This window comes from Vipera ursinii (assembly GCF_947247035.1).
Source record: "Vipera ursinii genome assembly, chromosome: 4".
In the NCBI taxonomy this organism is placed as follows: Eukaryota; Metazoa; Chordata; class Lepidosauria; order Squamata; family Viperidae; genus Vipera; species Vipera ursinii.
Window position 1 is genome coordinate 38,970,104 of NC_139514.1, and position 23,810 is coordinate 38,993,913.

General features: G+C 37.5%; 1 protein-coding gene across 4 annotated transcripts; it reads right to left on the reverse strand.

The window, feature by feature from the left end:
• Positions 1–385: 385 nt before the first annotated feature.
• On the reverse strand, positions 386–22,595 carry MAEL (maelstrom spermatogenic transposon silencer). Of its 4 annotated transcripts, none has more exons than XM_083361332.1 (12): positions 22,486–22,595; positions 20,895–20,975; positions 18,854–18,944; positions 17,998–18,153; positions 17,543–17,584; positions 16,826–16,953; positions 15,898–15,952; positions 15,669–15,810; positions 13,307–13,369; positions 4,580–4,712; positions 2,265–2,343; positions 386–970 (listed from the first exon to the last, which is right to left on the reverse strand). In XM_083361332.1, the coding sequence occupies exons 2-12, from the start codon at positions 20,973–20,975 to the stop codon at positions 879–881; spliced, it is 1,062 nt and encodes a 353-aa protein (XP_083217458.1). In that variant the 5' UTR covers positions 22,486–22,595; the 3' UTR covers positions 386–878. The 4 variants fall into 4 exon arrangements, with proteins under 4 accessions (XP_083217458.1, XP_083217457.1, XP_083217459.1 ...); XM_083361331.1 differs by lacking the exon at positions 22,486–22,595 and adding an exon at positions 22,193–22,475; XM_083361333.1 differs by lacking the exon at positions 22,486–22,595 and adding an exon at positions 21,404–22,081.
• Between the last annotated feature and the right edge of the window lie 1,215 nt (positions 22,596–23,810).

Consider the following 23,810-nt stretch of genomic DNA (forward strand, 5'->3'; position numbering starts at 1 on the left):
TCTCTTTTCTGAAACTTCTATTTGAAGAGATCAAATAGAGCTTTAGATGCATACAACAATAATGCAGTTTTCATGCACTTAATGCAGTGTCACTCATAACAATGTACAAGTCAGTTCAGACAATATGAATGCAATATCTGTCTCTCCAACAGTCTAGTCTCCATTTGCTTTCATATTATTTTATGTTATATTTTGCAATTGCCCATTCCTATATGGCACACTTTGGACACCAAAAAATTCAGGCAGAAGATGGTTAGCAAAAGAAGAACAGTAGTTTAATATTGGTTTAAGAAAGCTTGATATAACATGGTTTTGATTTATAGGTATCCTGAAAGAAATCCTAAGTAATAAATAGCTTTTATTACCTTGTTATGGCATTTGCAGAATAGCAGAATAACTTCTACTGTTTTACAATTTCTAATTCCTGGGTACTATAAGCGTTTTATAATACTCTCAATCAACTGCACAAAATCTAAACAACCATTAGTGGCAATAGTTTTATGAAAAATTATCCTATTACTAAAGAATTCTTACGCTATATAAAGAGCAAAATTAACTTCAGTGGGAAAGCAAAAAAGGTGGCTAATCTTTGTACTTTAAAAAATTTGTAGCAATCAAAGCATTGCTTGAGAAATTAGTCTTACTAATTTAACTTTATTCAGTCTCCTCTAATCTTCATTAAACATTCCTAATCAGAGAAATATTCATCATAGCCTGCCTTATAGCAACTAAAACATGTTACTTTAAGAACAAAATTTTCCTAAATGATTTTTTTCATAAAAATATAACACATATAGCAGATAAATGTAATATGTTTATATTTCCAATGATAATTATAATCACATATATAGAAGCATTGAATGCTTCTAACTGTTGGACTACTTGAAAGTGCTGTCTAGAAACTGTGCAATTCCTCTTCCACTTCTACGGATGGGTTCACGCATCATTTTCACTCCTGAGGGAATTACACCTTAAAAAAATGCACTACTGTCAATATATAAGCTACATTGCTTTACATAGGATTATACAGAATTTACACAAATTTAACACACATACACACTCCATAAACTCACCCATCACAATTTAAAATAAGTATGCCTTGGAAATAAATAGAATCTCTATTCTACAGAACTTTAGCAGATAAGGAATGGAATATTTTTTTCAAAATGGGATAATAGGAAAGGTACACTGAAATTGAGTCCAGTTCTTGTGATGATACGGACACAGCCCTTACATTTTCTTGGGAATGGCTTGCCACTGGCTTCTTCCAGAATGAGCTGTGATTTCCTAACTTAGCTATCTGAATTGTGTTGCCAATAGTTTCCTATCCAAGTTCTACCCAAGCCTGACCCACTTAATTTCCAAGCCGAGACAAAACTGGCTAAGTGCTCTCTTGAAGCCAAAGATAATATAACCACATTATGTAACTGAACTTCAAACAGGGTTATATTTAGAATTATTAGAAATTATTGTAACATTTTAATTTGTTCAAGAATAAACAAGCCTAACTGAGGTGCCAGTAAATACAACTGGTCAACAAGACATTTATTTGTGATTGAGTACAGCCTGTCTTCCTTCCCAGCCCCAGGAACGGAGGGGGAGAACAGTTTGTCAGATTTCTCCATGGAAAACAGGACAGCATCTGAAAATGCAGCTATTATTATGGCAATCCCAAAGAATTAAGCAGGAAGCGAATGACTTTATTTAACACCTTTTGCCAGAACAATATCATCAGCTAGCTTGAGAAAGGTCAAGGTCACATTTTCTTCCAAAGCAAAAGAAACAGGGACACGGTGGATCAGTGGGTTAGGACACTGAGCTTGTCGATCAGAAGGTCGGCAGTTTGGCAGGTCGAATCCTGAGTGCTGCATAACACGTACTCGTACCAGCTTCTGCCAACCTAGCAGTTCGAAAGCACATAAAAATGCAAGTAGAAAAATAGGGACCACTACGGTGGGAAGGTAACAGTGTTCCGTGCGCCTTTGGTGTCTAGTCATACCGGCCACATGACCACGGAGTCCTCAGACAAGCGCTGGCTCTTTGGCTTTGAAATGGAGATGAGCACCGGCCCCTAGAGTTGGAAACGACTAGCATGCATGTGTGTGGGAACCTTTACCTTTTTAGTAGATGAAGCTTATTAAGACCAGACATACATAAGGATATACTTCAATGAGGAGAAATGTTATTGGATTTCAATTAGTATTATTTTTTAAGAGTAGTATGTTATCCTCACATTTGAATTTGCAAAATAAATCTCTACTTACCACTATGGGGTGTGGCACCATGATCCTTATTGAGAGATCTGAAACAGTTATCATTTCCAATGCTCTCAACGTTCCCTTTCTGCAATTTAAACATAAGATCACCTATATAGGTATGCTATGAAGAGACTGAATTTTGCAAGCTTTCCCTTTCCCACCTCATTCATTTGGTCTTCACTGTATTTTTTGCAAAGAAAGGCAAAGTGGATTTAATACTTAAGTGTGCCAACAACCAAAACCATTAAGCTACTTACAAATTTGTATCTTGAAATTCAAATTTTCCAAAACAACTTACTGTACTATTAGTAGTAAAGCATTTTGAAATAATTATTAAAAACAGAAACATAAATAACGTATCTGCAAATACTAAAACTTGGCAAAGAGTCTACAAAAGATATAAACAATATTCATTTGTCCATAGACCATTCTTCCAAAGATGAAAGGTTCAACCAAACATTTTTTACGGTGAACTTCAGTCAAGTGGCAATGTTCTTAATGAGCAATGTTTTCTGCCTTGCTATTTTCCCATGAATCCATTTTACTGAGAATGAAGTGATGACATAAAATTTACCCAAGATAAAAGAGCCTGGAGTTCCCTTGATATTTTTCTGAGATTTTCTGGATACTTTTAAGCAGCACTCATAAAATTATTTTGCAAGATGACTATTCTTAGGAAAACTTGTTATTGACCCAAATCAATTCAAAATGGTATATTATCAAATTAGAGAATATCTACAACCAAACTACCAAGCTCAGAGAACACCAAGAATTCAACAATTTAATCCAGTTACATATAATCTAGTAAAACTATTTTTCAGACTAAGGCTTGAGGAAGACCCAGACCTTTAGAAATAGTTTTGTAACTTTTCTATACAATATATACCTTTAAAACTCTACATGACATGGGTCCAGGGTAACTAAGGAGCCTGCCCCACTTGTGCCATTGGAAGAGGCCTGCTGCAGACCTTGTCTATTAAGGCAGGGGTTCCTAACCTGTGGGGTGTTCATGGCCCCTTGCGCGTCGCCACATAGCAGGCGTTTGTGGCCTCACTCGTGCGAGCGCTCACGGTCCCATTCACATGAGCAACAAGTGTTCGTACACGCATGTGTTCATCTCCCCCACAAAACCATCCCTTCTTTTCCCCCTCCCTCCCCCACCGCTCCAGGCCACCAATCCTGAAAGGTTGGGAACTCTGTGCTAAGGAACTGAAGGAAGTGGGACCAAGGAGAGGAGTTTTTCGGCCCAAGCAGAACATTCTACCACAAGGGGTGAGAACTCCCCCTCCCTTTTGGTCTTCCAGAAGGGTATCAAAACTTGGCTTCGCTGGCTGGCCTCTTGTTCGTTTTAATCTTTTAATTTTTAAACTATTTTTTACTTGTCTCTGTAAGGTATCCTGCCCTAAGTTGCCTTGTAGGGGAGATGTGTGGTACAGACATTTAATAAATAAAAATAAATAAATAAATAATAAATTTGGTGGAGAACTTCAGATATCTCTATAGAGTTGTAAACCATGTGCTTCTGAAATCTCTGGGTAAACAACTTCACTGTAAATAGGCAAAGGAAATAAAGAGTTATGAGATTCATAAAGGACATAGCTGTCCCAAATTAGTCTTGCTTGTTTAATGAAGTGTTCACACAACTGGCCCTAGTTATTGTTTTAAATGAATTGAACAGGGGAGATATTGGATGATTTTACAAAATAAATGAAAGAACCAAACTTTGATATTATTTGTTCATTAAGACTCCCTTTATGTATTTGTAGGACCCATGCTGATCACTTCCAATGGAAAACGTGAAGGGGAAAAATACTTAGCTGAAGACCTAATGGCATCACTTTAAAGCAGGGGTGTCAAACTCAATTTCATTGAGGGCCGCATCAGCATTGCGGTTGCCCTCAGGGGGCTGGGTGGGTATGGCCAGGGTGGGCGTGGCCTACTGGGTGGGCATGGCTAGAGTGCATATGGCCTACTGGGTGGGCGTGGCCAGCTCTACATCGTTCGCATCAAGGGTGCCTATGGGGGCCTGGGCAGGAGTGGGACAGATCTGAGGGTCTCTGGCAGAAGGAAGGTCTCTGGGCCAGGGCCAAGGCAGTGGGGGCCATTCCCTCACTGTTTCCAGGATGGCTTTGCGGGCCGCATGAAACCACTTCACGGGCCGGATCCGGCCCCCGGGCCTTGTGTTTGACATGTCTGCTTTAAAGCATAACCCAACAATCATTCTCATTCTCTTTCTCTCTCTCTCTCTCTCACACACACCACACACTCAAAATAAGCAGTATATCAGAAGAAAGAAAAAACAGTTAAATTAGTAAACTGACCTGGAAGCGTCCAGCATCCAGCACTATCATCTTAGGGTTTGTTGTGTTCTTGCAGTTATTCTCAGTTAGCGGTAAATGAGATGCAGTTAATTGGATTTCATACATATTTGCTAGAGAATTACTGATGCAGTATCTAAATTGAATATCAAAAACCACATACTGAGACAACCTGTGTAACTGTCATAGCTGAAGAAAAATCCAAATGTAATTAATTCAAGTAATATGACCTGTACCAAGATGGCATCCAACTGGAAGTAAATCTAAGTAATTTTGTCTGACATGGTCTGCAAATTTCACCACTTAGCCCTGTAGCTGCAACCCAGTGTTCTTTCTATACAAAAGGGTTGAAGTCACCTGAAATAGGGTTGCCAGTCAGCTGAGACACAATAAAGGCAGAAAAATACTGTTGTTTTAACACCTTACCGCCATAAGTTGGGTATTAATAGTGGATCTAAACCACTACTGATCAAGTTTGTTCTTTGTTGACTGCCCGCAGTGCTCCAGGACTTTTAATCTGCTTCATCACCCTCAAGTCTTCTGTAAATCATGGAGAATGGGATCCATGAAAGAAGAGAGGCTGCATGAGTATTGTTAGAGATTAAACTTGATTTGGGTGACAATATTATATAATGGAGTAAAAGCACCTTTAAGGAGTTAAACGGCCTAAGGGTGTGGCTGTAATTATTCCACATAAAAGAGAGTTAGATGTTACACATAGTGGCTCTTGTATATGTGTTTGATGTTAGTGTTTGGATACCTCTTGTTCTCTTGTTTGCTAACTTGATATTTATTCTCTCAAGAATCAACTGCTTGCTACAGTGTATATTGTTTTTGATATTGGTAAGCAGCTTTTGTATTTTGATACTATGTTTTTATGGACTGACTTTTATGTGCATGATACTGGATTGATATTTGGACTATTTCTTACTGTGTTTCTTTTCGTTGTCTGAGTAAAAATAAGTTATAAAACTCGTGTTAGTGCATTACTGTTTGCCTAAAAGTCCCAGTACAACTTCCACTGTGTATTAATAATACTCTGTTAAACAAACCATTTTTTCAACAACATATTCTAACAATGGTTATGGGCCCAGATCCAGTGTGGTGCTGAGGACAGGCACAGTATTGTATTTATATTTCCTAACTGAGTTTTCAAATTCAGACAATGGCACAAGGACTATTCAATCCATTCTGCATTACCTGGCTTAATGGGTCAAACTACGTATCCTGGTCTACACAATGTAGTTTGCTATTACAAAATCAAGGTCTTTGGAAAATAGTCCATAATCCTCCTGATGTAACTGCCTGGGATCCAACTAATGAAGAAGATAACAAGAAGATTGTAGACTTCAATAAAGACAATGATAAGGCTTTATCTATCATTGGGCTAACATTAGGAGACCAACAGCTAGTCCATGTGCGTGGAGAAGAATCTGCTGCTAAATGTTGGGCTAAGTTGAAAAAGATTTTTGTTCGGGACAGTGTTGGTGCTCATATAAATCTTACCAGAAAGCTATTTAGAGCTAGACTGGAAAAGAATGGCGATATGTTAGCTCACCTTAACTTTATAAAAGCAACTTTGTTGGAACTGCAAGAAAAAGAACTTATTTTCTCAGAGCTTCACCAGGTTTACATCATTTTATCATCATTGGATGAGAGCTACGATGCCTTTGTATCGTCCTTGGAGGTTTTGTCCAAAGAAGACCTAACTGTTTCTTCAATAACTGGAAGGTTGTTGGAAGAATCAAGATGTCGTATGGAGAGAAAACAGTTGAGAGAGCCATTGCAACAAGAAATAAAGAAGACTGAATCTGCTTATATTTTAAGGAAATGCTTTAATTGTGGGTTAAAGGGACATATTGCTAAGTTTTGTCAGAATAGTAATTGTCAGAGAAAGGAAAGCCATAGAAAGAATAAAAAGCTGATTAATGTAGCTGTAGCTAATAGAACTACTAATAACCACAATTGGTGGGTGGTAGATAGTGGAGCTACACACTGTATTTCAAAAATAAAAAGGGATTTTGAGAATATAAGGTCTAGTAAAAAATATATTTCTATGGCTAATGGCTGGAGAGTCAAGGTCTCTGGAGAGGGTAAGGTTTACTGTTCATTTTTAAAACAAAATTTGGAAATGCTATATGTTCCCAGATGTGATTATAATCTATTATCAGTTAAGGCATTATTGGAAGCAGGTTTTAAAGTTACTTTCCAAGGGGAGGAATGTCTTATTCAAAAGAATGAAGTGAACTTAATAGCTAATATGAAAGACGGTTTGTTTGTAATTAGCAATGATCCTATAATAATGGCTACTACTTGTACAAATCAAAAACCACATGATGAATGTATTCATTTATTACATAGAAGATTGGGTCATGTGAATTTTAATACACTAAAAAGAACTGTAGCTTTGTCTAATGGGTTTAAGTTAAAGGCTTGTAAGAAATATCTACAGTGTAACGTATGTGGTAGAGAAAAGAGCAGGGCAGCACCAGCTAATAGGTTAGATGGATTTAAAACCACAACTCCATTAGAACTGGTATTTATGGATTTGATAGGTCCTATGAAACCCAGTTTAGGGGGTGCTTGCTACATATTAAATATTCTAGACCATTATAGCAGATATGGGTTCTGTTATCTCCTTACGTCAAAAACTGAAACTATACAAACAATATCTAATTGGCTCAAGTTTGTACAAAGGAAAACTCAGTTAAATGTAAAAACCATAATAACAGACAATGGAACTGAGTTTGTTAATAAACAGTTCAATGAGCTGTTAGTTTCAGAGGGAATAGAGCATAGACGTACAGCTCCTTATAGACCTCAGCATAATGCATTTGTTGAACGGAGGGGCCAAACATTGCAAGCTATGATTAGATCTATGATTGAAGATTCTGGTTTACCTGATAGCTTATGGGGAGAAGCAGCAAAATGTGCTAATCATATTTTAAACAATGTGGTTAGTTCAGCTACAGGTAAAATTCCTTATACCTTATGGTATAAGAGAAAACCAAATCTTAGTTATATTCACACATTTGGGACACCTGCTTGGGTACATATTCCAAGTTCAATAAGAAATAAAGGAGAACATAGAGCTAAACAATTATTTTTTGTTGGCTATGAGTTAAACCATAAGTCTTATCGGTTCTGGGAGAAAGGTACTAAAAATATTTATTGTAGTTCTAGCGCTGTTTTTCAAGAACAGTCAGGCTGGGAAAGGGTAGAAGATATTGTATATATTCCTCAACAAGATTTAACTAACTCCTCAAATGAAAGTGATAAAGAAGAGGAGGAACCTGCTAGAGAGATCAAACAAGAACCACTGATAGTGGAGACAGGAGAGGAAGAAGATAATAATGTAAATGTACCTATAAGTCCAATAATTCTCAGAAGGTCTAACAGGGAAAGACGACAGCCTGATCGTTTTGAGGCAGGTTTAATTTGTCAAATAGACATTGAACCTTCTAATGTTGAAGAAATAAAAAAGTATCCTGAGAATGAAAGAAAGAATTGGAAAGTAGCTATGGATAAAGAAATAAAGTCTTTGCAAGATCTTAATGTTTATCAAGAGGTTAAAATACCTAAAACAGAAAAGTTAATTGGATGTAAATGGGTTTTTAAACTGAAAGAAAGTGTTACAGGAGAGGTAATACATAAAGCAAGATTAGTTGCTCAAGGATTTGCACAGAATAATAGTGATTATGATGAAGTATTTTCCCCAACGTTAAGAGCTTCCACTCTTAGGGCTGCTTTAGTTTGGGCAGCAAATAAGAATTATAGTATAAAACATGTAGATATTGAAACTGTTTATTTGCATGCAACATTAAACCATGATATATATATGAAAGTTCCATCAGGAATAGAAAGTAAGGTAGGGTACTGTTGGAAATTGAATAAGAGTTTGTATGGTTTAAAACAGTCAGGTTATGAGTGGAATAGATGTTTAGTAAAAGAGTTAAATAGTTTGGGATTTAAAGCTAGTATTGCAGATCCTTGTTTATTTATAAAACAGCAAAATAGTGAATTATCATTGTTATTATTATTCACTGATGATATTGCTATTATAGCAAAAGATGAAACAGAAACTGAAAGAATAATTTCAGGGTTAAAAAGAAAATTTAGAGTAAAAGATCTAGGAGCTATTAGTCATTATCTAGGGCTGGATATTGTCAGGACTAGTAAAGGATTTAAACTGTCTCAAGCTAAGAAAATTAATGGTTTGCTGAAACGTTATAATATGGAAAACTGTAAACCAGTAAAAACACCTATGGTTCAAGGTTTTGAGAGTTCAGCAGATAACAGCAATGTCTTTGATAAAAAGATATATCAATCATTAATAGGCAGCTTGATGTATTTATGTAATTGGTCAAGACCTGACATAGCATTTACAGTTAATCATTTAGCTAGATATTGTGAGAATCCTACAACCAGATGTTGGCAAGGTGCGAAAAGAGTTTTAAGATATTTGAAACACACCATACATTATTCTCTATATCTAGAGCCAACAAAGGAATTGGAACTAAAAGCATTTGCAGATGCTAGTTTTGCATCTGATACTGTAACCAGGAAATCCACTTCAGGATTGGTTGTATTATTGGGAAACGCTTTAGTAGGATGGAGGTCTAACAGACAGAAGCATATAAGCTTATCAACAACTGAATCCGAATTTTCTTGTCTATCTTTATTATGTACTGAGCTATTGGTATGGAAACAATTATTGTTTGATATGGGTTTAAATTGTAATGAACCAATAAAAGTGTATGAAGACAATCAAGCAGCTATAAAATTAGCAACTAATGCTGCAGTGAAAACTAGATCAAAACATACGGATCTACGGTATCTAAATGTCAGACAATGTGTTAAAGATAATTTGATTAAACTGGAATATTGTGCAACTGAAGATAATATTGCTGACCAGTTTACTAAAGCTCAGGGTGCTATAAAGCATAAATCTGTTTGTGATATGTGTAATTTGAGATTGTAAAAATATATGTATAATATGCCACCCAAAAGGGGAGATTGTTAGAGATTAAACTTGATTTGGGTGACAATATTATATAATGGAGTAAAAGCACCTTTAAGGAGTTAAACGGCCTAAGGGTGTGGCTGTAATTATTCCACATAAAAGAGAGTTAGATGTTACACATAGTGGCTCTTGTATATGTGTTTGATGTTAGTGTTTGGATACCTCTTGTTCTCTTGTTTGCTAACTTGATATTTATTCTCTCAAGAATCAACTGCTTGCTACAGTGTATATTGTTTTTGATATTGGTAAGCAGCTTTTGTATTTTGATACTATGTTTTTATGGACTGACTTTTATGTGCATGATACTGGATTGATATTTGGACTATTTCTTACTGTGTTTCTTTTCGTTGTCTGAGTAAAAATAAGTTATAAAACTCGTGTTAGTGCATTACTGTTTGCCTAAAAGTCCCAGTACAACTTCCACTGTGTATTAATAATACTCTGTTAAACAAACCATTTTTTCAACAACATATTCTAACAAGTATGATCCAATCCAAGGTGTTGGCTGCACTCCTATTCCAGGTGATAACCAAGCCCTCAGTTGGATCATGCAGTAAACCATCAGGAAATAACCGCAGCTTCCTTTGGTGGAGCCTTGGTGGAGCAGTGGGCTAATGCCTCCTTAAGTAACACCAGCTGCCTGCAATTAGTGCAGGTTCGTATCCCACCAGGCTCAAGGTTGACTCAGCCTTCCATCCTTCCGAGGTAGGTAAAATGAGGACACAGATTGTTGGGGGCAATTAAGCTGACTTTGTAATAATGCCGTTTGGGGTGTGTGTGAAAGCCCTAATAAGCAGGCATATACATAGAATGAAGGCTACTGCTAAGCTTGTAAGCCGCCCTGAGTCTTCGGAGAAGGGCGGGATATAAATGGATTTTTTAAAAAAAAATAGGCCAATCAGTCACTGGGAGCAGGGAACTGAATAGGTATTCCTCCCTAGGTAGTGCAAGAAAATCCCAGTTACTAGGCTGTGATCTGAGCCTGAGAAAGGAGTCACAGAGAAATGGGTCTCATATCTTGGGGTGAAGTGCCCTGAATGCCCTAAGAAATTCTCAGATAAAAATTGCCACTCCCCTATCCTCACCTGGGCTCCCGGCTGATGCCACATCTGAAACCCAACACGACACATTTCCGAAAGGGAAACCCCCCTCCCCCATTTCCAGGCACACCCAGATCTCAATACACGGGCTCAACTGTGTATTATTTACAGCCACTGCTACATTATGCATTTTTGTATTTCACTGTGCAGTAAAATCTTGCTTTCAGAGACTATTTAAGGGAAAAATGTGCTTGTACAATTCAAATTTACGTAGCTACTTTGATCTGTATCATTCAAGTAGTTCCATTAGAGGGTAATACCACTTGCACCAATTAACATCATTTGTACCATAATATAATTTGCTCATTGAAACTTAACATTAAGAAAACCAAGATCATGGCATCCGGCCCTCTCAATTCCTGGCAAATAGATGGGGAAGAAATGGAAGTAGTGACAGATTTTATTTTCCTGGGCTCCAAGATCACTGCAGATGGGGACTGCACCCAAGAAATTAAAACGCTTACTCCTGGGGAGGAAAGACACAGCAAATATAGACAGCACACTAAAAAGCAGACATCACCCTGCCAACAAAAGTGCATATAGTCCAGGCCATGGTCTTCCCAGTTGCAATGTATGGCTGTGAAAGTTGGACCATAAGAAAGGCTGAGCACCAAAGAATTGAGGCCTTTGAACTATGGTGCTGGAGAAGACTCCTATGAGTCCCTTGGACTGCAAGGCGATCAAATTGGTGAATCCTAGAGGAGATCAACCTTGACTGATAATTAGAAGGCCAGATCCTGAAGTTGAAACTCAAATACTTTGGCCACCTAATGAGAAGGAAGGACTCACTGGAGAAAAGCCTAATGCTGGGAAAGGTTGAGGGCAAGAGAAGAAGGGGACGACAGAGAATGAGGTGGCTGGATGGAGTCACTGAAGCGGCAGGCGTGAGCTTAAATGGACTCCAGAAGATGGTACAGGACAGGAAGGCCTGGAGGAACGTTGTCCATGGGGTTGCGAAGGGTTAGACACAACTTCGCAACTAACAAAAACAAATAATTTGCTCAAATAACACAAAGGATTAATTATTAATGAAAATTATACTAATTGTCTGAATTACACATTGGAAAGTAATGGACTTTGTTCGTTGTTTGAGAGTAAAGTCTGAAAAAAACATTTGATATATCCTGAATAGAGGTCCAGGGAATTAAAGTTATATTTTGTTACCATAACTGTTTTTAATTTTGCACTCGCTTTGTCCAGTCTAGCACTAATACATCTGATTTTAACTCTTAAGAAATCTCGTGTAGCAGATTTGGCTAAATAGGTGGAGTTTCTGAGTGCTCTATATCTCTGAAGGACACATAAGTTAAATAAGACTTTTTATAACAGTAAGAAATACATTTCATAATATATACTCACACACATTACACTTATATATATATAAATTCATGAAATATTTAAAAAGAAAGAAAACAATCAGGACATCACAAATTATAGATATATCCTCTTACTTAACGTTTAACATTACTGACAACATAAGCCTAGTAGTTGACTAGCACTTTACACCTGGAAGTTTAAGATCAAAAACCTTGGGTAGAATTTAGCAACACAAAGTTCTGTTCACATAACATTTTTGAATCCTCTCTTCCTTCCTGCATCCCCTCAAAATCTGCTCAAGAGATTTGAGAGCAACGACAATTCAAATTCCATCACCAGAAATGAATATTGATTTTAGTTAACTTAAAATATATTCTTTCTTTAACATCATCAACAATACAAAAATAGCAGAACCTTAAGATAATTGCCAATTGTCAGAAAAGTCCACAAATTATTTGGAAAATAGCCTCAGACATCATACAACTGACATTCCATTCCAAAAATAGTTTTTTTTCTTCTTCTATTCAATTGTGTCTAATTGTTAGAAGCTGCATGGAGAAGTCCCTACAGTTTTCTTGGCAAGTTTTTCAGAACCAGTTTGCCATTGCCTCCTTCCTAGGGCTGAATGAATGTGTCTGGCCCAAGGTCACAGTTGTTTTATTATTATTATTATTTATTGGATTTATATACCGTCCTTCTCCCGAAGGACTCGGGGCGGTGTACAGGGCAATTAAAACACAATGTACAATATACACTATACAAAGTTAAAATAAATTAAGTTAAATTAGCCCTAATAAGTAAAACACATTCTAAAAGTTTAAAAATTAAAAAATTTTAAAATCCCAATCCCTCAGTCTAGGCCGGCAAGCTCAAATAACCAAGTTTTCAGGTCACGGTGAAAGGAGCGAAGGTCGGGAGCCATCCGGAGCTCAACAGGGAGTTGGTTCCATAGGGCAGGCGCGCCCACAGAGAATGCTCTCCCCCTGGGGGCCGCCAGTCGGTATTCCCTGACCGACGGCACCCTGAGGAGGCCCTTTGTGGGAGCGCACAGGACGATGGGAGGTTGACGCCGGCAGAAGGTGCTCCCGTAAATAATCTGGACCCATGCCATTTAGGGCTTTATAGGTCATCACCAGCACCTTGAATCTCACCCGGTTTGTGTGTAAAGTAGCCCTAGAAGTCAGTCTTTCAGTTTCTCACTTCTTGCCTTAACCATTATACCAAAGAGCTTTTTATGTTTAACCAAAGTGCCAAAGCTTTATACAAAGTAAAATAAAAATGTATACTTACGCAATTTTCTTGCATGTAGCAAGAGCACAGAATACAATATCATTTTTTTCATGCCACTGACACCTAAATATAAACCATATTTTTATAATGAATCCAGAATTTCAAATACATATTGAAACAATTAAGACAGAATTTAGAATGTTAAAAAAATGAATAATGTTGAGCTAATACATGGGAACCAACGTTAAGTACGGGGGATCTTGCAATTTTCTATTTAAATAGATTTTTAAACATTTTCAAAAGCATCTCAAACGTCTAGGTCTATTTTAGCCGGAAGACTAAAATCAAATCTACTTAGGTTAATCCCAATGTTTTCTGCATCAAAATATAAAACTTGCTAAAAAGGTAAATTTAAAACATACACGTGTACATATTTTACACATACACAATGTCTAAGTATTATAGTTCTATTGAAAAACTAAGTAAAATCACCCCCACAGTAATTATTAGCTGTTCACTCTATATATAGAACTCTTGGCAACTGTTTAGCAGATTAAACATTATATTTCTTGACTATTTTGTTAAATCCCTTAAACCAGTGCTTTCCAAACTTTTTCTTTCATTACCCAAAATCATTATCAGAAAGTCCCATCACACTTCAAAAACTGATTGCAAGTCCTTTCTCGGAGTACTGTACTAACTCTGAACAGTTTCTAAATGAATGCTAACTTGAGGATAACCTGCATCATTAAAAACAACATTGCTGAATGATCTTTACATCAATTCTACAAATTATCCTTGAGAATTTCATTGATTTTCATCTTAATAAGAATACTTCGAGAGATTTTCTCATTTTAAAGCACGTGGCAAGTCAATTTAAATATGCTTGTTATGAGGCGTAATAGGTTTGTTGCTATCTAAAGAAAAAATATTTTTTACCCAATTTGGGGTAGGTTTCCCAGATTTCAGAAGCACTGCCTCAAAGACGACTTTGTGCTTTTGATCAAGAGAGATTTACGTAATGTACTTAGGTTATTACACGTTTTTATCCAATTCTAGTCACCGAATACAGGTAGTTCTTGGGTTACAACCCTAATTTCTGTCACTAAGCAAAGCAGTTAAACAAAACATCACAAGTGGGCTACTTAATGATAGCAGCCCTGGATGTAGTTGTAAGGATCTAACATTTTTCCTGCCCTAGATGAAATGCCTCTCCACTTCAACTCTTCCACCAACCTATCTCCTCCCCCATCTCTGTCATTTTGATGTACTCACCCAGCATGGATAAGATGGTAGACACCATATTCTATCACCTACCTGCTGCTGCTCTTCCTCATCGCTCCCAACTAACCTTTCTCTCCTTTGCCTGTTCTCCACTGCCTCTGACGGCTGTCACAGAGCGGGCAGGGCACCAGATTCATTTCCCCCACACCCCGTCACCTTACCTGCACGGCTCCTGGTAGGCCTGCCAGACACCAGCAATCTCAGCCTGTCACTGGCCTAGAGGGGGCTCTACATGCTCTGCACAAAATTCTACTGTTGTCCTGCACAAAAGGGGCAGCTATCTAAAGAGCAGCTCTCTGGATCCTGCTGCCCACCTGGACAGGGCTGCAAGTTTTCCATGCCACTTGCTGGCCTGGGTGAGCCTTCCACGGAGTAGGGAGAAGGGGGTGTTTTTGCAAGGAGCAAAGACTGCTGAAGCAGGATAAGTCCACCAGGAGCTGGGCAGTTAGGGAGGCACTGGTGAGGGATACCCTGCAGAGAGCATGGCTGACAGAGGCCCCACGCAGTAGATCTTGAGGCTGGCTGGTGTCAATGAGTCCAACAGAGGACAGGCAAAGCAAAGACAACAACAAACCTAAGCTGGGAACAGAGAGGATGGCAGCAAATAGAGGGCAACAGCAGAAGACAGTGGCTTTTTCATCTCAGTTGTACTGTGTAGGGCAGCCAAAGACAGAAATATGGGGAAGGGGAGGAATCAGTCGGAGGGTGGAACTGAAGTGGGCAGAGAAGAAGGAAATGAATGTGGGGTTCTGCAACGATCATAAATGCACATGGTGGCAAAACAATTAACACATATCAGCGTGGTATCTTTGGGAATCTTAACCATCAAGTATTAAATTCAATTACTTGAAGATTTTTCCCCCCTCCCTGGTCATAGGAATAATGCATCCCTTTATAATTTTAAAAGTACTCTATTCCCCTGCTAATGGTCTTGTATGTTCTGAGAGTTTCAAGATACAAACTGAAATAATTATTTCTATGAACATTATGCAGTAAGGTAAAGAATCATCAAAACCATATTAAGGTGTAATTTGGGGGAAAAATTATTTAGAGTTGAAAAAGCACTGCAACAGAGATGTGCAAATTTATGGCTTTTTCAGAATGTAAAAAGAAAAAGGGAGCAGATTAGAAAATATACCTAGTATTTCCTGAGTAATCCCACATGGAGGCATCCAGTGTGTTACACACCCAAGTTTTAGAAGGTTCTTTTTGAAGTTTCTGATAATACAGTTCCACAACAAGATCCTCCACATTTAAAAGCTTTAGATGATTGACTGCGCCTATTAAGAAAATAAGTTTTAACATCAAGAATATTAAAAGATATGTGTAACGGTATTTTCTCTATTATAAAGGTAGCAGTTTCTTACCTGTTTCTTTAGCCATATATTTTAGGCACCAGTTAACTCTGAAGACATCATCAGACTACAAAAATAAAAATTTGGAATTAAATATCTATTTACATAGATACTGAAGAGAAACAGAAGAACTTGCTTTCTCATGAAATGTCTTAAATCTATTATGGCTGCAATTTACTTAATTAGATCACCTTCACATTAAGATTAGCTAAAATGTTGTTTGATGCATTCTGTACATATGGATCAACAGCCCCTAAATCTCCAAACAAGAAATACAAATAATTATGTACAATATAGAAATAGAAATCTATAAAGTACCAATGTATTACAAAAACTAAATGTTCAAAACCATGGAATAAGTTCTTACAATGATTGCCTTCCTATGCCTTTGTCAACTAATTTTTAACAAGATTTAATTATTGTTGCCTCTTTGAATTTTTTATAATTTTAAAATTTTAACTTAATATTTCAATTTTTACAGTGTTCTATATTTTGATACTTTATTGTATACTGCCCAGAGTCCCTCTTTGAGGAAGATGGACAGTTCAGAAATGTAAAATATAAACAGACAGGCAGACAGTTGGATAGATAGTACATGAACTTAAATGGAAATGATTTTGATACCTATGTGAATCTTTTAATAGCGGGTCAAATGTTAGACATGTAGTGCTCAAAATTTGCCCTTGGTTTACATAAAGTTAGCAAGGCTTAGAATACTTTAATAATGGTAGAAGCATCAGACACCTATTTACTCTTAAATGTTTGAGGAACAAAACAGCCAAGAACTTTTTTAACTCTGAAAGCTCAGATTAGATGAGTTGAACAAATGCCTTTTAATTAATTAATGTAAGCAAAAGGCTTTATCCCTGTGGATGAAATCCTCTATGTGAAAACATATTTGGATGGACTTCTCAGAAATTTGAATATCAAGTCAATGTACCTTACAATATACAGATGGCCAGTTGCCCCTTTGTGGTTTGATGAATGCATATAGGTCATGCAACACAACTGAGTAACTTGCAGTTGCAATATCAAATCCAGATATTGGAATTTTATGAGTAGCATCACCTAAAGGAACATTTGAAATATTTTAAGATGCAAAGTATCATTCATACATATTCTAATCCTAAGTATACTTATAGATTGTAAGATCTATATATCAGCTCTATGATCAAAGCTCAAATATCTTAATGATTTGATTTTTATTAAAATATTCAATAAGAACAAAACTAGTCTCATAGACAAGTAAATGTTTGTCATAAACATACAATACAATGTCCCTATATAAGGCATCTTTTTGAAATAACACCTTTTTGAACTTTGCTATATTATTGATTTAAAGTACTACCCATAAACAGTTTGCTTTATCATTCAGGGGAAATTCTAGCTTGAATTTTACCAAAAAATGTAATATTTAATGTTCAATCAATTCTTTAGATCAGATAATACAAGTGCCACAATGAGAGCTAAAAAAAACTAAATGAAAGCTTTAAAAAAGGTATATAATTGTGAGGTTGCTGACATTTCCTAACAATGGCATGCTACACTGAAATGTTTCAGAAAAGCTAATACAATACCCAACTGCGGAAAAAAATGAGTAAAAATTTGTTCAAATTTCTTGACTAATTCTTTGTTTCAGCTTTTGTGTAATACTCACCTGCAGCCTGGCAATGAAACCGAAAACCTCGTGGTACTTCTCCTGCAGAGCACCAAAATCAAACAAAATACATTAACTTTGTAGGATAGCTAAATTCTTACCCAAATACCTATAATTTACTGTCAACTTCTTATGGTCACTGAATGAGAATTACCTGTACTTCTCTAGCAAGACATTAGCCAGATTTTAAGAAATTTTTAAAAAATAAAGATCATAGGAAGTTTGCACTGACAAAACACTTTTTTTCCTGGAGATATAATGATCAATTAATCACAATAATATTGTCAGAGTTTGGGCCATTACAATTTTTATTTTTTCAGTATGCAGGAGTTACCAAACCAGATTGCTTGAACAATCCGAAACCTATTTCTTTTAGAATAGAACTGAATCTCTATGCCCCTTCTACTTTCAGATGAACTAGAACAAATTCATTCTCCCCTTTTTCCAACACTCACCAGGATTTATAAAATGATGCAATTCTGTAATTATGCCATCCTTAAGTGAATATTTGATACATCCAATTTCACAAGGGAGGAAACGCTGACTACAGTGAGGGGGCAACACTCCATGACTGAAGATATTCAGAAAGTAAAACGGAGTTTCGAACACAACTGAAAAAATGATTTGAATCAAATTAGCAATATATTTTATGTGATATATATATTGCTTCTAGATGATATGGGAGGGAGAAAAATCTAATAACAATAAATAAAATTTTAACAGAAAATATTTCAGTATGTTTAAAATTAGGATTCTAGAAAACTGAATGTCTGCATTTCATTGACTAAAATCTTGGTTGATTGGCCTAACTATTCAAGTTTCATTTCATATTGTTTCTCAATCTATGCTCTTTTATTAAAATTCTTGAAACATTTAAATGTTAAAACAAAACAATACAAAACCACAAATAACATGAAATGATTTATAATTAAAAATAGTTCATGGAATTAATCTGTCAACTCATGAAATAAGGATTAAGCAGTTACCAATCAATGTAAACAAAAACACAAGGTCAAAATAACTTATTTCAATACTAATTACCATTTGTTTCAACTCATTTAGTAGTGATTATCCCATCAGCTCAATAGCTTTACTTGACTTATCCTATAATCAGGCCCTTTTCATTCTTTGCATGCTGCTACATTTCTTGGACACTATTAAGGCCTTATATAAATTTCATTTTTATAATTTTCCCTACTGTTTCCTTGGGACCTCTCCTGAAACATATATCATCGCCTGACTCCTACCCCATTCACAGAACATTTAGACTAAACTGCTCAAGAGATGGCTTGTCTTTATGCTATACTTTACCTTGTTCACACTTAAATGGGCTTGTAAGGTTTGTAACAGGAATCGTATCCTGACTTTGAGTAGGAAACGGTACTGGGACTTCTCTAGGTAGCTAAAAAAAAAAATGTTCATTCAATATTTACCAAATCAAGAAAAAACGTATCTAGAATGTTCCCTTCTAGGTACAATGCTGTTTGATTTGACAATATACATAGAAACCTGTGAATGAGCTTATGCCATGATACATACCATACAGAACTCAATTTATGAACATTTGTTCAGTGACGATTCTAATTTATGATAGCAGCAAATGAAGGGATGTACAACCTCTGCCTGAAATTACAGCTGCTGTAACACCCTCAGTCATATGAGCAAAATTCAGGTATTTGGCAATTCATCCATCCTTATGACAGACTGCAGACTGTCTATCTTCCTCCATCCCATCTTGGGCCTGTTTGGGCATTTTATTTTCTCTGTACAATTCCTTCAGGAAGCAGCTGATCCATTGTGTAGTCTTCCTGCACTGAGGCTGTTTGACTCCACCATCACATAACTCGGTGCCGTTTTGGGAAATTCAGGAGATTGACTTTGGAATGGAGAGCTGGCTGCTCCATCCCTTGGCTTCCCTATGTAGTACAGAGGTCATGGGGCACAGTCCTGAAATGGGCACCATTTAGGAGTAGTCCTAATTCATTGCAGCTAGACCCAGCAAGGTGAGACAGACCCAAGGCCTGTGGGGACTCAATGGGGAAACAAATCAGACCCAGGGTAAGCAAAACATGGGGTGTCTCAGGGGGTGGTGAGGCCCTAGGCCTCATATGAGTCAAGAAGGTACTGCAATGGGATATTGAATTAAGCCTCTTCCACCAGAGGCACCACATGCTCCTTTTAGCAGCCCACATATTCGCCTAATGAGCATAAGGAGAGCAGGAACTGGAGTCGTTAAGTGATCACATGGCCACCTGACTTAACAACCATCACAACTTGTGACTGTTAACAGGCAGGCTCTGTTACGGTCATAAGTCAAGAACTACTGATATATGGGATTGTCATTTATGTAAATGTGTAGCTTTCTACATGTATATGTAAATGGCATAATAGCAGCATTATTGAATTTATTATGTGTATATCCGTTTATAATATTTTCATGCAAACACAGCAGGGCTGACAGTATCAAGAATGCTGGGCAGCTCACTAAAATAAATTAAGTTTCTAGAAACATTGCTTTAAGCTACACATACATCCATGTTATCAGAATAGGAGCCATGCCATTTGCCTTTCCTCAGTTGAGCAAAAAAAAAAAAGTCTTTAGGAATGGGAGGACAGTAATACCTTTACTTTTACATTTTTTCCTTCTATTCTTGTAATTCTGAATATCCTCGCAGGACCTAGAAGTAATTATAACCCATATTTCCAAACATTGCTAGAAACCTTGCTATTGAAACTTCCCTTCTATTTTTAATAGAGTAGCAAGGAAAAAAATTCAATGTATAAATATGACATTAAGGCTCTAATAATGGCGAAAGTGGAAAGAAAATTATAAGCAGCAAGGTGGATAGACTCCATTACAGTGGCAACAGGTGCATTATTTGGGAGACTTGAAAAAAAAGGTTATGGATAAATTATCATAGAAAAAATTATATGGTTATCAGGCATCAAAAACAATTTGATAGCACATAATCATAGGCTGCTAAACAACCACTGTAGCTATCTTCATTTTTTTTTATAAAACTCAATCTACTGAGATGAACCTAGACCAGGGGTAGGCAACCTTGGCTCTTTTATGACTCATGAACTTCAACTACCAGAATTCCTGAGTCAGCATAGCTGACTCAGGAATTCTGGGAGTTGAAGTCCATAAAAGAGCCGAGGTTGCCTACCCCTGACCTAGACTAATCTGCTCTCCATTACAAACATGGGAAAAAATGCAGAATCCATCCAACAAGAACCTTCACTCTGTACCTTTCTCTACATACCTACAGATAAATTTTATTATTTGTTCTCCAATTTAAACTCAATTGTGCTTGAAAGTAAGCTTTAAATATTTCATTCTTCTATTTACCTTTTCTGCTACTTCTGACTTGGTAGCTTTCCACTGACGAGCCATTTCTGCGTACTTTTCTTTTTGCTCTTTATTAAGCATCTTAGGAGTAAAAAAACAATTAAAAAAAGCCTTGAATTCTCTCTCAATGATGTTTTCTGCCAAATCATCCACTGACTTAATCCAACAGGTTTTCAGCAGTACTGATTTGGGAAAGTCAAACATGCCTAACGTTCACCCTAGTCAAATGTTAGATTTAAGTTCAGTTACTTCCATATGGTGCTCTTTCCCAAGTGTTATGTAATAGATCAACGCACCTTACTCTGAATAAATAGTGTCAGTGAAAGGCTGAAACATCATTCTAACAATAATTATTTTAAAAGTAATATATCTGGTTTCTACATCCAAAAACTGAGGTAGGAAACAATTTATGTACTGTAGTGCTGCCTAGAAAACAGGAGTTGTCTCTCCTTAGGCATGAAAGGCGTTTGGATGATTATGAGCAGTCTCACCTTTTCAACCCAACTCACCTCTCAGGATAGTTCCTTTGGGGAAAATAGGAACAGGAACAGGGAGGAGTATTAGGTTTGTTTGTTTGCCTTGAGCTTCAGATAAAATAATGAAGGTAGGATAAAAATCTAACAAGCTAAAATTCTATTTTAGAATAGTGAAATTGCTACTGCTGACATTTAAGGATTCTAGCAACGCAAGTATATATTTGGAAAGCAAATCTTGCTTAGGTCAGAAAACAAATTTGCCAATCCCATCAGTATGGCTAAATAGCGGTTATTACAGCGCTTGGGAAAGTTTACTCAGATCAATTCCGTTGGAAAGAGTTTAAGCAGGTGTTCACATTTTTGCAGCTTTCCTCAGCAAGGTTCGGAAAAGCAGTAAAGAACAAAAAAACGTCTTAAATTTAGGAAGAAGCCTTCTTTTTTTTTTAATTTTAAGCAGTGAGCACGAAGCCCCATTTCAGAAAGACCTGTAACTATGGCTACCAGATCTCAGCTGCAAAAAAAATCTAAAAAAGAAACCGACATAACCACCGGCCTGATTTTCGCCCTCCAGATCCGATGGCTTTATTACTTCTTAACTCTGCGACCTTCCCTTGCCTCACTTCAAAGCGGCTTCTAGCGTTACGCAAAGAATCTCGTAGCGGCGACATTTAAGCTTTTTCCTTGCATTATATATATACTAGGAACGGTCAGACTACGTTATGAGACGCTACAAATAACGAGTAAGGAAATAGCAGGTCTTTTCAAGTCGAAGGGCTGGCCCATTCCCAGGACACTCCCTTCGGGTCGCCGGGGCTCCCTCACCGCCCAGGCATCGGAGCAATACGGGACGGCGTCAGCGACGCTAGCCACAGTCAGGCCCTGCCGCCTCAGTTCCGGCAGCTTCTCCAGCACGAAGAAATAATAAGCGTTCCGCGCTCCTCTACGGCCCGCCATTTTCCCCAGCACGCCTGTGGAGAAATTGGCGGGGAAAGAGAGGGGCGGCTCGCCTTTTTAAGGGAAGAAAGGGCCAATCCTGTTCCGCCTTTCTGCGTCCGAGGCAGCAGGTGGCTAACGAGGAATAAAAAAAAGCGGGGCCGAAGGAGTTCATCGGTCACCTGAACGCGGTCGGGGATGATTTTGCTGTCTTCTTTCCAGGGTCTTTCAAACACCCCCACACACGCCTTCACCCGCACCCAAGGGGCCGTTGTTTAAGGCTTTCGTATCTGGGCTGCAAAAGTCGGCTCGATCGCTAGGTGGCGGGAAAGAGTTTTTGAGTTCTGTCCCAATGCCTAGCTAGGGGTGTTGGAGAGAAAAAACACGGTTATTTATTTGGTTTTTCCAAAAAGGGGTGAGAAAGCAACCGTGGTGAACAGACTGCTCGGTATTTTAAAATCAAAGCAAAAAAGAGTACCTCAGTCTGTTCAAATGTTTGTTTTTCTCTTCTTGCTAGAACAAACAACATAATGTTACCTTTGGAGAGTGAAGCCCCACTCCCACTCTCGTTAATACTTTGGTGGAAGAAGACTAAAGTTAACAGTATGGTAACGGATCTAATAATTAGAATTAGATCTGATAGACACAGCGCCTGAAGGACTATGGACAGAGGTTCGCAACATTGTAGAACGGGTAGCAACCCAAACCATTCCCAAAGAAAAAGAAATGCAAGAAAGCGAAATGGCTGTCTGAGGAAGCTTTGCAAATAGCTGAGGAAAGGAAGGAAGCGAAAGGCAAGGGAGAAAAAGAAAGATACACCCAATTGAATGCAGAATTCCAGAGAATAGCTAGAAGAGATAAGAATGCCTTCTTAAATGAACAGTGCAAAGGAATAGAAGGAAACAATAGAATAGGGAGGACCAGAGATCTTTTCAAGAAAATTGGAGAGATGAGGGGAACGTTCAACACAAAAATGGGCATGATAAAGGAGCAAAATGGCAGGGACATTTCAGAGGCAGAAGAGATTAAGAAGAGATGGCAAAATTACACAGAAGAACTATACAAGAACGAGCTTAACATCCCTGATAATCACAATGAGGTGGTCACTGACCTCGAGCCAGACATCCTAGAATGTGAAGTGAAGTGGGCCTTAGAAAAGCTGAGCAACAACAAAGCTAGTGGAGGTGACAGTATTCCAGCTGAGCTATTCAAAATCTTAATAGACGATGCAGTAAAAGTGCTACGCTCAATTTGCCAGCAAATTTGGAAAACTCAACAGTGGCCACAGGATTGGAAAAGATCAGTTTACATTCCAGTTCCAAAGAAAGGCAGTGCCAAAGAATGTTCAAACTATCGCACCATTGATCTAGAGCTAGAGAGTTCCAGAAAAACATCTACTTCTGCTTCATTGACTATGCTAAAGCCTTTGATTGTGTGGATTATAACAAACTGGCAAGTTCTTAAAGAGATGGGTGTACCAGACCATCTTATTTGTCTCTTTAGAAAC

Coding starts and splice junctions, on each gene's coding strand:
- MAEL (XM_083361331.1), bottom strand. CDS start 22,324: ATGGCGGGCCGTAGAGGAGCGCGGAACGCTTATTATTTCTTCGTGCTG. Junction 18,945..20,894: donor AGTCAGAAGTAGCAGAAAAG/GTAAATAGAAGA, acceptor TTTTTTTTTTAG/CTACCTAGAGAAGTCCCAGT. Junction 971..2,264: donor TGGTGCCACACCCCATAGTG/GTAAGTAGAGAT, acceptor CATTTTTTTAAG/GTGTAATTCCCTCAGGAGTG.